This window comes from Bombina bombina, chromosome 3 (genome assembly GCF_027579735.1).
Source record: "Bombina bombina isolate aBomBom1 chromosome 3, aBomBom1.pri, whole genome shotgun sequence".
Lineage (NCBI taxonomy): Eukaryota > Metazoa > Chordata > Amphibia > Anura > Bombinatoridae > Bombina > Bombina bombina.
Genome location: NC_069501.1, coordinates 446,572,111 through 446,592,370, shown reverse-complemented (window position 1 = coordinate 446,592,370; position 20,260 = coordinate 446,572,111). Strand labels below are relative to the sequence as shown.

The 20,260-nt window shown below is 34.9% G+C and overlaps 1 protein-coding gene across 2 annotated transcripts in view; it reads left to right on the top strand.

Annotated features, from left to right (window-relative positions):
* Nucleotides 1-3,121: 3,121 nt before the first annotated feature.
* Nucleotides 3,122-20,260, top strand: part of LOC128653408 (tyrosine-protein phosphatase non-receptor type 22-like) — a 290,064-nt gene continuing 272,925 nt past the window's right edge. For both annotated transcript variants that reach the window (XM_053706667.1, XM_053706666.1), the window contains exon 1: nt 3,122-3,369. In XM_053706667.1, coding sequence (XP_053562642.1) covers nt 3,283-3,369 — 87 coding nt within the window. In that variant the 5' untranslated portion in view covers nt 3,122-3,282. The remainder of the gene's footprint in view (nt 3,370-20,260) is intronic.

The following is a 20,260-nucleotide window of genomic DNA, read 5'->3' as shown; positions in this document are numbered from 1 at the left end:
AACCTCACATGAAAATATGAATATTTCACATTCCAAAGTTCTTCACAAACAAGAATATGTTCTATTTATTCATAAATAAATATTTCTACATATATCTGATGTTTTTTTTAGTTAAAAAATATATATACAGGGAGTGCAGAATTATTAGGCAAGTTGTATTTTTGAGGATTAATTTTATTATTGAACAACAACCATGTTCTCAATGAACCCAAAAAACTCATTAATATCAAAGCTGAATAGTTTTGGAAGTAGTTTTGAGTTTGTTTTTAGTTATAGCTATTTTAGGGGGATATCTGTGTGTGCAGGTGACTATTACTGTGCATAATTATTAGGCAACTTAACAAAAAACAAATATATATCCATTTCAATTATTTATTTTTACCAGTGAAACCAATATAACATCTCAACATTCACAAATATACATTTCTGACATTCAAAAACAAAACAAAAACAAATCAGTGACCAATATAGCCACCTTTCTTTGCAAGGACACTCAAAAGCCTGCCATCCATGGATTCTGTCAGTGTTTTGATCTGTTCACCATCAACATTGCGTGCAGCAGCAACCACAGCCTCCCAGACACTGTTCAGAGAGGTGTACTGTTTTCCCTCCTTGTAAATCTCATATTTGATGATGGACTACAGGTTCTCAATGGGGTTCAGATCAGGTGAACAAGGAGGCCATGTCATTAGATTTTCTTCTTTTATACCCTTTCTTGCCAGCCACGCTGTGGAGTACTTGGACGCGTGTGATGGAGCATTGTCCTGCATGAAAATCAAGTTTTTCTTGAAGTATGCAGACTTCTTCCTGTACCACTGCTTGAAGAAGGTGTCTTCCAGAAACTGGCAGTAGGACTGGGAGTTGAGATTGACTCCATCCTCAACCCGAAAAGGCCCCACAAGCTCATCTTTGATGATACCAGCCCAAACCAGTACTCCACCTCCACCTTGCTGGCGTCTGAGTCGGACTGGAGCTCAATCCAGCCACGGGCCCATCCATCTGGCCCATCAAGACTCACTCTCATTTCATCAGTCCATAAAACCTTAGAAAAATCAGTCTTGAGATATTTCTTGGCCCAGTCTTGACATTTCAGCTTGTGTGTCTTGTTCAGTGGTGGTCGTCTTTCAGCCTTTCTTACCTTGGCCATGTCTCTGAGTATTGCACACCTTGTGCTTTTGGGCACTCCAGTGATGTTGCAGCTCTGAAATATGGCCAAACTGGTGGCAAGTGGCATCTTGGCAGCTGCACGCTTGACTTTTCTCAGTTCATGGGCAGTTATTTTGCGCCTTGGTTTTTCCACACGCTTCTTGCGACCCTGTTGACTATTTTGAATGAAACGCTTGATTGTTCGATGATCACGCTTCAGAAGCTTTGCAATTTTAAGAGTGCTGCATCCCTCTGCAAGATATCTCACTATTTTTGACTTTTCTGAGCCTGTCAAGTCCTTCTTTTGACCCATTTTGCCAAAGGAAAGGAAGTTGCCTAATAATTATGCACACCTGTTATAGGGTGTTGATGTCATTAGACCACACCCCTTCTCATTACAGAGATGCACGTCACTTAATATGCTTAATTGGTAGTAGGCTTTCGAGCCTATACAGCTTGGAGTAAGACAACATGCATAAAGAGGATGATGTGGTCAAAATACTCATTTGCCTAATAATTCTGCACACAGTGTATAAATATATATATATACATATACAGTATATATATATACTGTATATATATATATATATATATATATATATATGATTGTTTATAGGTATATATATATATATATATATATATATATATATATATATATACACACACATCTATTTAAAAATACTTAGAACATATTCTGCTATGTGCAGGACATTGGTATGTCAAATATTTACAGTAAATATGTTTTCATCTTCTTAACTGGAAAGGGTTTCAAAGCACTTCTTTATATGTCTATATATGTGTACATATGTATGTATGTGTTTATATGTGTATATATGTCTGTAAATACATATATACAAATATAAATACATAAATACATATGTATACATATATATATATATATATTATTTTTTTTAGAAATGTATATGTATGTATCTCAATGTTAAAGCCATTTGCCTGCCTTTTATTTCTAACACCTGAGACCTCATATTTTTGAGACCTTATAACTTTTTTTGTGCAATATTTTTTGGATATTTTTTATTAGATAGGGTTAATATGAGTGTACCTTTACTTTGTAATGCATTTTTGATGTGTTTTGTGCAACTTTTTTGTTTCGCGTTAACAGTTAACCAGAGCTCTGAAATCGCAGTAATCGGGTTTACTTTCAACTCGTAATACCAGCGGTAAGCCTGATGAGCACGATTAACCCCTTATCATTCACGCAAATGTTTGCGCTCCACTAGTAATCTGGCCCAATATCACTTGCATGCAACAGTTAGCATGCCACTTGTAATCTGGCCTTTTATATTACAATCTCAAGCAGTTTAATGTCCCTTTAAATCCGCACAATGCACTGTAGCACCTGAGCAAAACACAGCCAGAGTATTGCACCCCTGATTTTCTCACTAGTTATATGCTAATCAGAATTGGCAATGAATTGTGGCACCCAAGTGTTTAACCCTTCTGTGGGCGTTAAAACAATAGGAGCGAGCATTAGTGCCAGAGTACAATGCTCTAACACTTAGTTTTTGTTTAATATGTCCCTTTAAGGTCACACAATTTTGACATACCACTCATCACATTATTTAGCAACTGCAATATCTTTTTTTTTTTTTTTTGCTTCTCAACAGTGTTACTACATAATTTACAGTACTGAAACCAACACATCTATTTCCCTAAAGAAAATCTTTTGGCTGATCTGTATCAACAAAGAACACATTGTTTATGAAACAGAGGAAGAGGTAACTAGATAATGTCACAGAAGCAGAGGCTCATACAGAATTAACGTCTCTCTCTGCAGCACAGTTAGTCCTGAGGGATGTGGATTCTCAGTATTACACTATAGCAACATATTTTTAATAAACGCAGTTAAGAACAAAGAAGGCTGCACCCTATTTGTTCTGATCTGACATTTTAAGAAGCCAGAACACACAGCTTGAATAAGTGGAAGGCAGTAGGACCCTGTTTGCTTCTTCTTTATTCTTGACCACAAGTAGCTGTCAGTAATAACTTCCGCTTAACTTTGTGTGTGTGTGAGTCTATGTCATGATGATTGGAAACCACATGCTTCGCCTTTGCCTGGTGGTCGTAATAATCAGGTCTACTTGATGTGACCATATTCATTACTAGCCTCTCACCATGGAGCAGAGAGAGGTGCTACAGCGCTATGTTGAAGGTTACCAGAAAAAGAAAGAAAAATCTGAGGAATTTGCCAAAGACTTTTTGGTAAGACAAGAATGTGCAATATTTTTAACTCAATATGTCATTTATTTTATTGGCTTTGAGTATAAGCAACAATATAAACAGTTAATATAATTGTTGTACCAAAGAGCTTACAGTCTAATTGTGTTGTCCCCAGGTGAATTGGGACAGTGATTCTCTGACCTTTCATTTGTAGGGTGCATTAATATTTCTGTTTAAAATCATAAAAGCTTTTTACCCACATGTTTCTAGAATTTATTTCATAAAACTTTTAGAATGTAAGAGTATGTTGCAGTTTAATAAACCTACTTTAAACAGAGTAAACTGCTTGAGTTGTAATTTAATATCTGTTGTTTAACCCCAAATAATAGGCTAAGGTTTATTCTTGTATTTTATTTATTAATAAAGTGCTTATTTACTGGTGAATGATACTTTTCAAATTGGTTGTCCTAAATTTATGGATGCTGTCACATTAAAAGTTGTAGTACTGTATATGTACACTAAGCTTAAAGGGGCGCTGTAGTCAACTTATTTTATTTGTTTCATTTATAAGAATGCATTTTAAAATATATTTCAGATAAAATAAAAAAAATAGATACAAATGAATAAATAAAACTCATGTTCCTGGCCTGAATTAAGTAATGTGTTTTATTTATGAAGTTGTGTCCCTATTCACCAGAAAAGCAAAGGCAGTTGTCTGTATCAACCAGTAAGGATTAGTAGGAAGTACAAAAACAAAACTGTGGTATTAATTTCAATTTCAACATCTTTAACTTAACATTTTCTTTTAAGGCAAAACATATTTTTAAATGTGTTCATTTTTCTCTTTTATATGCATGATATTTTTAGTACAGTGTCCATTAAAGTTGTCACTAAATAATTTCTAAAGGAAAAATACTGACAATAGAATTACTAATATTTTTTGTAAGAATTTGTGTAAGACAACCAAGAAGCGTTAGTACTTTCAAGGACATTTTTCATCTTTACATCATGTTTACCTAAAAAATTATCTCTGCTATTCTGTATATTTTAGAGAAAAGCAAATTATTTTTTAAGTGTTTTTGTTTAAAATGGACACAACTATTTCTAGGTTGTATATACATGATTGGTAGATTAAATTTCTCATTTAAATTTATTTCAAAGAATCTAGGAGTTGAATATTTTAAATTCTTAACACCTCATATTTTTTAAGGCCTGATAACGCAAACATTTTCACTCACAAAAATTAAGCTCTGATATTTCAGTTCTTTTAAAAATAGAAATGTGAGATGAAAAGCACTAATGCTGGAAAAAAACCCCCACAGATTTACTAATATACAATATTGTATTTTAGTGAATTTCTCCTGTGTGTGAAACAGACATTGGAACATACCACATCAATGGTTGTTATGAACTTGCTTTCTTTTGATTTCTCCAGCAGATAAGGGGTTAACCAAAAGAACACAATTGTTTCCCATGACACCAACATAATGCTGTTTACAGATATATTCATTCCTTAATTCAAACGTCAGATGATATTAATCATGTCAAAAACCCAAACATGAAAAAGAGCTTTTGTTCAGAAAAACTTCCCATGAGTAATTTTCTATTATATAGTCATGTAAAATACAAATATTTTGTGAATTTTTTTCTCAAAAAGTATACTGAGATAAAAGTTTTCTAAGATAGAAAAAAGCAAGTGTTGGTGCAGGCTGGAGCCTGAATATTGTTGATTTTTGAATTTCCTATGAGAAAATTTGGCTCATGGGCCCCCAATGAAAAAAAAAAACACTTTATAAAGGATCAATCCCACGTGGTGGTTGTAAGGTATGCCAACATATGGTTAAAAAACAGGTGATAATGGATAGGTTCTGGAAGAAATGGACCATAAACAGCTACATTAATTGCAAAAGTAATAATGTTATATATAGCTTGTCCTGTAGTTGTAACCAATTCTATGTTGGCATGACGACCAGAAGCCTGGGGACTAGGGTTACATTGCATTTGAGTAATAATCATAATGCCAAGAAGGATTTGTAAAAAGGAAGGAATCACAAGTGTAGCCCGCCACTTTCTACAACACCATAAAGGCTATACAGATGCTCTGAAATGTTGGGGGTTGGAGAGGATTAGACCAGGTATTAAAAGGGGAAACTGTTAATCTATTTTATTACAAAGAGATACTAAGTGGATATTTAGACTAAACTGTGTCATGCCCAATACCATGAATGAATTAAATTACTATTGGGTGTTCCTTTAATAGATCTACTTGCCATTTAAGACAAAATAATAGATACATAGCTAGACATATCACTGAGGGTTTACCTGATGATACATTAGCAGAACTGTTCTGAATAAATGGATTAGGATTACTTTAAATACTGAATTAAACTTCTCACATGACCTTGTCATCTAGCAGTACTGAGTGTGAAGATGTGATTATAAATTATATTAGAAACTACATCTGTAAGACGTTATAAGGTTCTCCCTACGTAATTATGCTTGAGTGACCTACATGTAATGCGGTGGGTGTGTTTAAGATATGTCAATACAGAGAGGGTTATTGATTCGATATTATATTATTCGGATCACATCTACCATATGTATATGCGTCAACTCTAGCGGTATTATTTAGAGTTAATGTTTCACCTTTTTCTGTGTAGGATCGTATTAACTGGCAACTTAGTTGATACTTGTATCTCACACCTACAGAGTGTATGGTAGTTACCAAGGGAAAGAATGTGAGGTGACCTATGATGGGTAAAGCTTGATAGGTTAATAGCTAGATGAGATTATGGCGTGAACATCTCTACCCTTCTAGATTGTAAATACCTCAATTCTTATGTGTTTGTAAAATTTTGTCTTGTCTCTTACAAGTTTTTATATCATTGTTTTATTTAAATGTTTTGTACCCATAGACAGTGCTGCGGAATCAGTTGGCCACGAGTTTCCTTATAAGGTCAAATGTAAATCTAAGTAGATGTTCGCTAAGAATGCGCTTACCGTTATATAGGATCACTCACCGTGCTGCAGTGATTATCGATAAATAACATGTTAGACACAGCACGTCATTAGAGATGTTACACTCAATCCTAAATCTAAGGAGTAAATCTATTAGTAAATATCCAAGACGGCCTGTATAATGTTTTGAGAAGTACAGCTAATCAGCATTATAAGGAGCAGTGTAAAATTTTGCTGCCAATGAGTTCTCAGGTAGAAGACGTGTAAGGAATCTAAGTCGCAGATCGAGCATATAAAGAACGGTTATGACTTGTGGAGAATCATTACATACACCCAATAATTTGAGAATGACTATATGAAGTATTGTTTAATTACAAACAGAAACGATCTATACTCTGTAGGGGCTGAATTCCTCTTTTTGTTGTATGGGTTATTGATATTACGAATGGCCTAACCAATAAAATAAAGGATCAAGCTCACACCCCAGAGTAAGGATTACTGTCCAACTGAATAAATATGTGATACAATGTATAAAATATGTTCCCTATTAGGATATGATAAAAATACTCTCAATGGTCTGATAACTATTTGGAATTGGGTAGCGATATTTAGGTGGTTCTAAAATCTGTGTGAGAAAATAAATTAAAGACTAGAAATGATTAGAAATGTTTTATATTTACTTTGGACATAACAAATTAAATGGATAAAAAATAGATAGATTCTATTCACATGAACAATCACAGGATATCAAAAACAATCACAGAATATAAAAAACAGTGTGAGAGAGCCCAGGTAAGTCTCTTTTTCTGGTCTTTTTGATATAATACCACAAAATATACTTAAAAGTTCCCAAATAGATATAAAGGGGTATGGTCTGTGTAACAGAACGGCAATCTTGCAATGTTGCTGATAAAATAGCTCCTGACAGCAATATTGTTTCAATCAGTTGTTTCGATTTTGGAACAGAAATGTTCTTAAAGAGTCTCTTTTTTATTTTGCAGCCAATAATAGATTACGCTTATTGTGTGCTGAGAAATACTTTACGGTTACCCTTTGGATAAATGAGGATACAATGTAACCAACTGCACCTTTGAAGTACGTCTGACCCGCTATGTGGGAAGCTGGCTCGCATATGCGAACCTGCCCCTCAAGGGCTCCGGAGCAGCTTTAGCTGCTTCGTACATGGAGCCCAATGGAGCCCAACTATCTTAAAATATTATTATTATATTTTTAATTCCTTTTCTTTTTTATTTAAAGTAAGTTCTATGAGCATATTTAATTTACATTTAAAGGGTCCGCTGCTTTGCCAAATATGTCTTATTTTACCCTTACCACGCACAATGAATATAATGTATTTAGGCTCTGATATTCAAAGATTCTCCAGTTTGGAGATAAATTGTTGTTTAGACTTCACAAAGGCTGATCTCACTGAATTTCCCAAAAAAAAAAAAAAGGGTGGAACTCTCTAGCAACGCGAGTTAGCTCTCATTTATGTATGTGCACTGCATGATATGAGAGTTTTGTTACACTTTATGTATTGTATTTTATATTACTATACACAGAAATGCACAAAAAGCTGTGATAAGAAAATGCATTAGGTACATTTTTTATAGCATTATTGCTTGCCTATATTTGTGTATTTTCATCCTCTAAAAGGTATTAAGCACATAATTAAAGTCATCTTTGAAGAGGCAATGCACTACTGGTCCTGAGCTGAACACAGCCACTGAGCCAATAAGGCAAGACGTGTGTAGGTGTTCATCATTGTCTGTGTTAAGTTTAATATTGTCAGTGTATTGCCTCCCAGAGCTTACATTGGTGGGGGTTAAACACATAGGTAAATGAAAGCAATAGTGCAATAAGAAGGACTTGCAAGTGAAAAGGCCTTAATGCACTCTTCTAGACTTCATACCTTGTTGGTCTGTCTGAGATTTTGTGAAGCTTATTCTGCTGGATAAATTCATTAAAGGGACATTAAACCCAAAAAATGTATTACATGATTCAGACAGAGAATACAATTTTAAACAACATTCCAATTTACTTCTATTATCTAATTTTCTTCATTCTTTAGACATCCTTTGTTAAAGAAATAGAAATGCACATAGGTGAGCCAATCATATAAGGCATCTATGTGCAGCAACCAATCAGAAGCTACTGAGCCTATCTAGATATGATTCTCAGGAAAGAATATCAATATAATGAAGCAAATTAGACAATAGAAGTAAATTAGAAAGTTGTTTAAAATGGTATTCTCCATCTGAATGATGAAAGAAAAAAATTGGGTTTAATGTCCCTTTAAGTCTCTCTATTCTCCCAAATATTTGCAAGCCCTACATTTTCCCCTGTTATTCTACATAGCGAATTTTGCATAGAATAAGAAATGACTTGGCAAGCTTGAAGAGAATGTTAATAGTGAATATAGAGGCCAAATCTTCTCTTAATATGGGTAAGAATAGGAAAACTGTTACAATATGCCTATTTTGTAAAGCAGAAAGTACATTTTCTGTCTGGCTGTTAAGCAGAGGCGCTGCAGAATGAGAGTTCTGGTCTATTATAGCTACCTAACTGATGTGGGCTGCTCTGCCTTTAAATGCCCAGGACTTTTTTTGTTCCCAGTCCGGTCCTGGTTTCATCTATTAACATGTAACTGCAGCAAGCACACTCACTAGCTATCTATGCAATTCTTCATAATAATGTTCTCAAATGTCTGCTAACTTGCTAAATTCAATAAAGTCAGCAATGAGAATAAAGTTCATTGGGTTTTGCTGAACTTGCAAATTGATATTACCATAAAAATTCATTAAACAAAAAAAGGGGGCCAGGTCTGGACTTGGAAAATCAGACCAACCCTGGAAATTTCTGTAGACCGGTCCAGCCCCAGCATCCTCTATCCCCTACCCCCCAGCTCGTTACCTTCAGGATTCCAGGAGCGGACTGGCCTTGAATAATTGTGCTACACTGCACACAAGGCTTGCTCTGTGTCCTGGCTGGGATGCTCCCTCTGCCCAGGATGTGGCCCTATGATGCCAATGGCCCACTGGCACACCAGGAAATATTCCGGCATCCTGGTGGGCCAATCCAGCACTGAAAAGGGCTGATCTATTACTATCTATTGTAACTTTACCAGCATTTTAATGAAGAGGCTGTAACCTTGGTTTTTGCATAATGAAAAAAGAAATACCTTTTTAATGAATTACTGCATGTTGTGAAGACTTACTATTCCTCCCTTAGTTTCTCTCTTTTCTCTGGCATATCTAAAGTTTTGTCACCATTTTTACTGACTGTTATTTCCTCTTCTGCATGAGCTTTAGCTTTTCTAATTAACAGCTTTGTCATTTTCTTTTTTCATTAAATGTTTTTATTGTTTTTTTGAAAATAACAATAACAGCAACATAGGCATCAAGCTATCATTTCAATGTGACAATGTGTACATTCAAGGTATCTGTATTAAAAATTACTAATGTTATGACATTATTACATAATCACATCTTTACGCATGTAGAATTATAGAGCGAGAGTTTTAAAAGATCTCTTGGACGAGTGGCTCTCTCAAAACAAGTTCGCTCTATTCCAGTTCTTTCTTTGATTATGCCTTAAGGAAACTGAAGTTAAAAGTTGAAAAGGGGAGGGGAGGGTAAGAAGGGAAGGTGGATGTTTGGGAGGGGGTAGGTTGGAAGGGGGGGTGTTAGTAGTAGTGTGATCTCCTGTATATGTATACTATATTGAGCCTAAGCGACTCAAGTTATGTGTGGAGTGAGACAAAGGCAAACATGTTCTCTTAGAGTTTATTAGTTTTGGGGTCTCATTTCCCATATGAAGATAATGTCTAGAATAAAGTCTTGTCTACTGATAAATGTATAATGTATTTTCTCAAGCTCTAACACATGATCTACTTCCTTTATCCATGCCGAGTGTGTGGGGGTTTGTGTGGTTTTCCATAGTCTTGGACTTAGACGTTTGGCACAGTTCAACATGCATTGGAAAAGCTTTCATCAAAGTATTTTTGGGAGGGCGTTAATAAGGACTATTGTCGGGGTAAGGTCTATATCTGTGTCTAGAATATTATTGACACTTTTGGAGACGTCCTTCCAGTAGTTTTGGAGAAGCGGGCATGTCCACCAGATATGCAAAAGATTGCCTACACCTCCACATTTTCTCCAACTAAGTGGGGATGCATATGGGTATATGCCATGTATTTGGTGTCAGATACCAACGGGAAAGTAATTTGTAGTTAATTTCTATAATGGTTTTGGAAAGTGACGATTTTTTAATTGTGTTGAAGATTCTCCCCCATTGCGTATCAGTCAATTCTATGTTAAGTTCATTTTCCCACTTTTGTATGTAGGACGGTTTATTATCGGCAGTAGGGTGTTGTAGCATTTTATGTATCAAGGAAATATGAGACCTAATGTGTCCAGTGTTGGAACAAAGTGTTTCAAATGGCATGAGGGGTCTGGTTATATCTGATCTATGTGGAGTTGTGCTGATAGCATGTCTTACTTGAAAGTAGGCGTACCAATGCAAAAAAGGGTGACAAATCTTTTGAGCAATGTCTGCTTGTGTTTTTATGTGCCCATCACTAAGGATCATATGTATTGGGATATTTGAAGGTTTGTCGTTTATTACAGATTTTGGCGAAAACCTGAGGCAACCAAAGGCTGGGTTGTAGCTTTGTCATTTTTGTTGGGTTCTACATTTTTCCCTATCCTCTTCTGAGCCAGTATTTTTTATTTTTTGTAAACTGTCTTTTATGTCTTTACTGCATGCGCTACTTTTCTTGAAAACCATGTTGTAGTTGTTTTTATGTTATATTTAAAAACAAGCCTATTACAGTTTGCACAATGTACTAAGCAGTATATGCTGCTTTTGAGCCCTTGCGAGGCAGGCACATGTAAGACCGCTGCTTCTTACCCTCTTTTCCACCTTTGAGTTGGTGGATTGAAATTCCCCTGAAGATGTTAGTGCAGGTGATCAATAGGCCCATCTCTCATGCAATTAGTCACGATAGGGAAGGGGGCAGAATTACATATATAGGGGCAGTGGACGTACAGTGTCCAAAGCCAGGCAGACAGGTTCTCAAGTGGGAAATCTTGTCAGCACCAGCCTTAGTACATGGGGCCCAATGTGTAGTTGCATCTAAAATACTGTTAAACTATTTTAACTGTTCTTGCATTTCTGTAATCTGTGCCACCACTTTTAGAGAATTATTAAAGTATATACTAAACCCCAAAAAAAATCTTTCATGATTTAGACAGAGCATGCAATTTTAAGAAACTTTCTTATTTACTCCTATTAAGAATTTGCCTTCATTCTGTTGCTAACTTTATTTGAAAAGCAAGACTGTAAGCTTAGTAGCAGGCCCATTTTTGGTTCAGCACCTGGGTTGCGCTTGCAGATTGGTGACTAAATGTAGCTACCAATCAACAAGCACTATCTAGGGTGCTGAATCAAAAATGGACTGGCTCCTTAGCTTAGATTCCTGCTTTCTCAAATAAAGATATCAAGAGAACAAATAAAAATTGATAATAGGAGTAAACTGGTTGCTTAAAATTGCATGTTCTATTTGAATCATGAAAGAAAAAATTGGGTTTAGTATCCCTTTAAGGTATTTCCACGTGTAAGAAAAATCAGCCTTTCTAAAATCTAAAACTTTTTTGTTACTATGGTTGCACAGTACCTTGGCCTGAATCTTAAACCATACAGACTGATGATCAATAAAGCCTAAGTTCTCACCCACAGGCAGTTCAGATCCTATAGAACTGTTTTAAAGGACTAAATCTAATATAGTTCCTTTATGTGTTGGTTCTTTTACCAGTTGTTCAAGGGATTCTCCTTGCAAAGATTCCAAAATATACTCAATTAAAAAAATCAGATTTTTTTTATTTTAGTTTTCTGATTTAAATATGATTTTTTTAAATTTATTTTCTATTTAAAGGTACAGTCAAGTCCAAAAAAAACCTTTCATGATTTAAATAGGGAATGTAATTTTAAACAACTTTCCAATTTACTTTTATCACCAATTTTGCTTTGTTCTCTTGGTATTCTTAGTTGAAAGCTAAACCTAGTAGTTTCATATGCTAATTTCTTAGAACTTGAAGATTGCCTCTAATCTGAATGCATTTTGACCACTAGAGGGCATTAGTTCATGTGTTTCATATAGATAACATTCAGCTGATGCACGTGAAGTTATCCTGGAGTGAGCACTGATTGGCTAAAATGCAAGTCTATCAAAAGAACTGAAACAAGAGGGCAGTCAGCAGAAGCTTAGATACAGGGTAATCACAGTGGTAAAAAGTATATTAATATAACTGTGTTGGTTATGCAAAACTGAGAAATGGGTAATAAAGGGATTATCTTTCTTTTTAAACAACAAAAAATCTGGTGTTGACTATCCCTTTAAGGTACATTTTAATCCAAAGGATTAAGGATTGTTTTTTAATTTTGTAGCATGAGGCTGTATATTCCAAGCTGCAATGTTTATTTATTTTTTTGGTTAATTAATTCTATTAATCCCTTCACCCTCTCATACTCTCCCACAGGTTTCTGTGAAATTGTTTTGACAATTTTTTTCTATCTTGAAGATAATCTCACATTCTTGGTTTTGCAGGTCTCAAAACTGTGAATTTGTGTCTGAAGAAATAACGTCTCTTTCACAGCATAAAATGTTATAAAATAAACATACAAAGTCGAGAAAAAGAATTAAAGGAATATAATACAAATTGTTATGATTCACATACAATTTTAAACAACTTTTATATGTACTTCTATTATTAAATGTGCTTCATTCTCTTAATACCCTTTGTAAAAGGAGCAGCAATGCACTACTGGGAGTTAGGTGAACACATTGGGGGTGAGTCAATGACAAAGGCATATATGTGAAGCCACCAATTGGCAGCAAGCTTTCAGTGGTGCATTGCTGCTCATGACTCTACCTAGGTATGCTTTTCAACAAAGGATACCAAGAGAACCACACAATTCGGATAATAGAAGTTCAATGAAAAGATTTTTAAAATTGCATGCACTATGTGAATCATGAAAGTTTAATTTTCACTTGACTATCCTTTCAATACCATTGTTTCCCTGCAATTCTATGTATACAGGATCAACCCCTTCTGAAATTTCATGAAGCTCAATGAATAGAAGAATGGTTAGAGTGGAATAGATCTGCACAAGAACCTAAGTGTGAGGAGGAAGGGACATAGGGGCCGATTTATGAAAGTCTGGCAGATATGATACGCTGTAGCGTATCATGTCCGCCAGACATAGCTGAATGCCAACAGCATACGCTGTCCACATTTAGCATTGCACAAGCAGTTCTAGTGAACTGCTTGTGCAATGCCGCCCCATGCAGATTCGAGGCCAATCGGCCACTGGCAAGGATGTCAATCAGAGGCAGCGGACCAATTAAGGAGCAGTGGTGTTAGGACCGCTGCTTCTTAACTTATGTTTCCAGCAAGCCTGAAGACTCGCGCAGAAACAAGGTGATCAGGGGCCATTCAGCCCTTGATAATTCGGCCCCAAGGAGTAAAAATGAAAGTAAAGCCTATAATGTTATAGTTTTAGTTAAATAAATCTACTTTAATCATTTTTATTAAGGTAATGATTATTTTTCTTTAGTTAAATAAAACTATTTATATTTTTATTATTGATGTGATGATTATTAGGCATGGGATTTGCTGAATGTGAAAGTAGGCGGCACTTGTGGCTATTTTCAGTGCCGGATTGATTCTTGTGAAAGATCGTTACACTAAGATCTGTCCAAAACCAGATATTTGTGTGGTGATCTTTCAAAAGCATAACTTTTTTTACCATTTATGTACTTAAAAAACCTTTTAGGATTTGACTTAGAATCATTTGCAATTAATCTTTCATTTTCAATTTTGGCTAATTGCATTGCTTTTTTGCTTGATTTGTTACATTCCTTATATATTTGTTATGTTAAGTATATACTATTTTCTTTGAATAATTTACAATTTTCCTAATTTCTCTTAACACATTTTTATTTAGCCACATTGGCTTGGATTTATTTATTTTACTTTTATAACCATGTAGTATCTGTTGATATGTATATTTATTTAACAACGTTTTAAATGTTATTTATCATTTATCCTCTGTATTTATATAAGAGAATACTTTGTCCCAATTTATGTTATTTAACGATTTCCTTAAATCATTGAATTTTGCTTTCTTAAAATTAAAAGTCTTGGTTGAACCCTTAAGACACTGCCTATGGAAAGTGATTTCAAATGTAACCATGTTATGATCACTGTTACCCAAATGTTCTCTGACTTCTATGTTTGATATTATCTGTATCGTTTGAAAAAACTAAATCCAATATAGCTTTATTCCTAGTTGGCTCCTCTATGAATTGTGACAAGAAGTTATCCCTGAGAATATTTAAAAATCTATCTCCCTTAGCTGTATTACTAGTTTTATTGGCCCAGTTTATGTTGGCGTAGTAAAAATCTCCCATCATTACAGCACTGATATTATTAGCAGCCTTTAATATTTGAATTAGTAGTTGAGTTTCCTCCATGTCACTAATGTTCGGGGGTTTGTAGCATGTTCTTAGTAATAGTTTTTTAGGATTTTTTTTGCCCACTCCTTATTTCAACCAACATGGTCTCTACATTATCACCTGTATCATCATAAAAAAGTGGAGCGCAATATTGCACTTACATTCGATCATTACATTTGCTAGATGTAAATTTTTTGCACTCATCAATTCGCTCCTGTATTAAGAGTTAAAATTAAAAAGTTTATGCTCCAGAACACTCATACTCACAATAAAAGATAGACTACGTGAGGTCGCAAATGCATAATTGCATTCCCCCATAAACTTTAATAGAACCGAGATTTAAAAAAAAAAAAAACACCCAACAAGTCTCGCAAACCCAGTTATTTTGAAGCGTAAGTATAGAAGCTTATATGGCATAATGTACATTCTAATGTTCTGAACATAGCAGAATATGTTCTATATTTTGTTAAATATATATTACTATATAAATCTGATGGAATTTTGGTTATATATATATATATATATATATATATATATATATATATATATTTATTTATTTAAAGTAACAAGTGAAAATATCCCAATAAAGGGATATAAAAGAGCGCTGGTGTTTAAAAGGAAAACAATATACAATTTAAAACCAAATATTGTACTTTTGATATAGTAGATCAGGTCTACCGTATTAGTCCTGTTTACTGTCCATATGCTGGTGGTAAATAGGGAATAAAGATGTCCTCTTGAAAGGAATAATGAATCAGGCTGCTCCTCTTGATCCCAGAGAGTGTGGAACAACTGTTAAAGAAGAATAAAGAGAGGGCGCCACAATAGCGTGATATCGTCTGGAATGCAGGTACAGATAAAAGTAGGTATTATGCTTACCAGATGGTGTGGCACTGTACTGTAACCAGTGCAAGAGAGCAGGCTAGCACTTAACAGTGGCTAGTACACTGTAGGAGCCAGGCTCCAAAGGCACTTGTCCTAGTTGCAACTTGGTGTTTGTCTCCTGTTGTCTGGACTTTAGGTGCTGCAAAGGAGTAATCTTATGTGTGTTGTTCAGTTGGTATGTATGAACCACAACACAGACAACTTCAAATAAAAATGACTTTTAATATTTTATGACGCGTTTCTCAACCTACAGGGGTTGTTTCATCAGAAGGTTGAGAAACGCGTCATAAAATATTAAAAGTCATTTTTATTTGAAGTTGTCTGTGTTGTGGTTCATACATACCAACTGAACAACACACATAAGATTACTCCTTTGCAGCACCTGAAGTCCAGACAACAGGAGACAAACACCAAGTTGCAACTAGGACAAGTGCCTTTGGAGCCTGGCTCCTACAGTGTACTAGCCACTGTTAAGTGCTAGCCTGCTCTCTTGCACTGGTTACAGTACAGTGCCACACCATCTGGTAAGCATAATACCTACTTTTATCTGTACCTGCATTCCAGACGATATCACGCTATTGTGGCGCCCTCTCTTTATTCTTATTTATTTAAAGTAAACAAAGGGCCAGCACATCTACCCAGGGTGCTTCCAAGATGAAAGTATAGGTAGTGGAAAAAAGGATGAACTCGCCAGGATTTTAAAATTGTTACCTTTATTACTTGTAATGTTTCGGAGTATTACCCCCTTCGTCAGACATCAACAAAAATAACATTTTTGTTGATGTCTGACGAAGGAGGTAATATAGAACATATTATCTTATGTGAAGAACACTGGAGTATACAATATTTACAGTAAATACACATAACACTTTTTTAAATATGAATATTGCATAAATATGATTTTTCAGGTTTTCAGCTACTTGACTACAAATGGCTCCAATGCACTTATATGTATGTCTATATATGTATACATCTGTATTTATGTGTTTATATGTGTATAAATGTCTGTAAATACATTTATTATTTATCTGTTTATATGTGTATAAATGTCTGTAAATACATAAAAACATATATACACATAAATACATATGTAGATACATATATATATATATATATATATATATATATATATATATATATATATATATATATAATAGAGCAGAATAGGAGCACTCACAAACTGGAAAAGTATATAGGCCAGGGTGCTATGGAATGTCCAATATTAAACAAAGCACTCACTGGACTTATAATAGTGCAAAACTTTTATTCCATAGATAAATGACGTTTCGGGGTATTCACCCCTTCATCAGATCCTGGTGATGGGGTGAATACCACAAAACGTCACTTATGTATGTATGTACAAATCTTGCCTCAGCCCAACAGTAAAGGAAAAGATTGTACAGCAAATGCTGATGCCTATCATGGATTATGGGGATGTAGTATATGCACCTGCACCGCAAACTCACCTTAATAAACTTAATACATTGTAAAACTCGCTCTGCCGCTTTGTGCTACAATGTAACTACAGGACTCACCATTGTGACATGCTAAAAGAACTAAACTGGCTGACGCTGGAATCCAGACGCACCCTCCATCTTTCCTGCCTTGTGTTTAAGAGTTTTTCTGGGAAGCTCCCACCCTACCTGAGCAGAATGCTCTCCCCGGCTATTCCCACCTCCTATAACCTCCGATCCAGTACCAGCACATTATTTAGCTTGCCTCAATACAAAAAGAAAGCAGCTCGATCCTCCTTTTCCTACCGAGCACCACAGTTATGGAACAACCTCCCGCTCACTTTCAAACCTTCCCCAAGCCCAATATCCTTTAAGAGATCCCTCTCTACATATCTCAAAACAGAATGCTTCTGTCATGGTTGATTATATATTTCTTACCTGTTCTATGTAACATTTTTGCATCTATTGTGTATTATTATTGTTTTTGAATTTTATTGTACCCTATTGTATCAATGCAATGTTTTGTGGACCCAGGACATACTTGAAAACGAGAGAAATCTTAATGTATCCTTCCTGGTAAAATATTTTATAAATAAATAATAAAAAAAATAAATCTCTATGTTAAAGCCCTTTGCATGCCTTTTTTTTCTAACACCTAAGACCTCATATATTTGCGCCCTTATAAATTTTTAATGCAATTTTGTTTTGCAATAATTTTTATCAGACAGTGTCAATATGAGAGTAAATGTTCTGTTAAATGTATTTTTGATGTGTTTTGAACAACTTTTTTGTCTCGTGTAACAGTTAACCAGAGCTTTCAAGTCGCAGTAATCATTCTAGCGTAAATTGCTTTTGCGCTGACATGTTCACATTTACTTTCAACTCATAATACAAGCGATATTTAACTTGCGCACTAATGGGCTCAAAAACTCCATATTCCTCTCACGAGACTTTTAGCACGCCGCTCTTAATCTTGCCCTATATGAGTTGGCTATATGGGGGAGGATGTTAATTTTCTGTGATTTTCTCTAATCTTTTGAGTCACTAGTTTATTTTATGAAATCAGTTTTCTAAACCTCATTTACTACTCCATGTTTAGTGAATAGGGTGTCTAGAACACTACACGCTCTCTGGAGGTCCTAAGAAGATCATTCCAAGCTTAGTAAATCCAGGGAACTGACTGCCTTCTTATTATTTAAAAGTGGATTTTAGTGCATGAGAGATAACTAGGCATTGCCTACCTGTTACAAGCTATTTTGTTACAAAACACAGGTTTCCCTGCACAGATCCAGGACAACAGATTTTCATGATCCTAGTTAATTTGGACCTATTCTGCTTCAGTTGTATATGTGTTTAATATAGATTTGCTTAACTTCACTTGCTAGCTAGGGCTTTCGTCATTGTTACAGGATGTGGTATTGTGTGACGGCTGTAAGTGTTATTTCCACTGAGTTCTTACATGCTTTTGTATTTGATCTTTTTGGGGGCTTAATTTAGCTTAATTCGGAATTGATATTTAGTTTTCTACTGTTCAATTCCCAAAGTACTGAAACCTGCTTTTTATGCATATATCTTATGTCAGTTAGTAAAGCAAACACCTAACGTAATCTTTTTGTTGTATACTAATTACCTAAACATAATGTGGTTGATCACAAATTTATTTATCTACAAAAATCCCCATTCATGGTGATGTTGGTAGAAAAAAAAAAAAATTAGATAAACTTTTATAAAAAAAAATTCTACACCCCAATTGCAGAAATGGTTTGGTTTGTAATTTTTGTAACACATTTTTCTGTTCTGTGTGATGAGAAGAAAATGGCTAAGAAAAAAAAACAGCTCCATTGATTTCAATGGAGAAGAGTTTGCAACTCGTCGCTCTGATGAGGGGCGGTTGTAAATCTTTATGCATTTGTGAGCAGCGAAGTTGCAACTACTTTTTAAAGCAAAAATATTGCTTTCACAAACAAAAAGTATTTTTGAATTTAGCTCATTGTATTTCTCAGCTGCACATTTTTCCACAGAAATCCTGAACTAGTGTTTCTTATGGAGCAGAGGATACTGGCGCATGATATGCAAAATAGCTCCACTAAGCAGCACCTCTTTTTTTTTCAAATATGTCATATCCTTTCCCAGAATCCTCAGCTCAAGTGGGAAATAATGGTTGTTCCGTTTTTTTGTGTTTTTTTTTTTTGGGGGGGGGAGGGAGAAATGTACTGCTAAGCTATATAATAATTTATTGTGTATCACAATAACTTTTACAGTGCAAAGGAATGATTTTTAAGATGACCTTTTGAAAATAGCCAAGTTAAATCATTGCAGTTACCTTTATAAACAAATTCATATGTCCACCAAAAAAATCAAACTATATTCATACATAACAGTGTAGATTCAGTGGGTGTTGGAGTGATAATAAATGGATTTTATATATAAAGTTATAACATTTGAATGCAAAAAGAATTATTACTAAAACCTGTGAGCTGTAAATAAAATGCAATGTCCCAATATTTAAAACAGTAAGAGTTTGAATCTTAGCGAAGCACAACAATGGTAATAAAAATGTCCCAACCATTGACTTTTTTAGAATTTATTATCATATCTGTGAATTTACTGGCTTTAATGAAATGTGATGGATAATACTATAATAAGTAGGATACAGTACTTTGGTTTTGTTTGGCCCTTGGCACTGGGAAATCTGAGGTTCTCAGATCTCCCCATCCCCTTTCAAATGTAGCTAATATTTGCCTGATTTATCAGAGCCAGAGGCCAGGGGCGCATGCAAGTATAACAAGCAATCAGGGCTCATGGATTTGCTTTAAAATGCTGCAAATCAATCAGCTGTTTCAGGTAATTTGCAGCAATTTGTACACAAAAACAATATATCTCTTTGTAGGTAAGGATGGTGTTGGAAAGAAAAAATATCTTTACTCCACAGCATCAGAGGACTAGATACATTCCAAAATATAATCACATGATCCATGACCATTTTTTACCTTCTAATGACCATCGTCACAATTAAATTAAGCAGATATGGTGAAATGGAGCAATACAGGGGAATGTGTGCATCTGCCTTATCTGACATAAGATATCATCAGCATAATAAAAAGATCATGTTTTACTG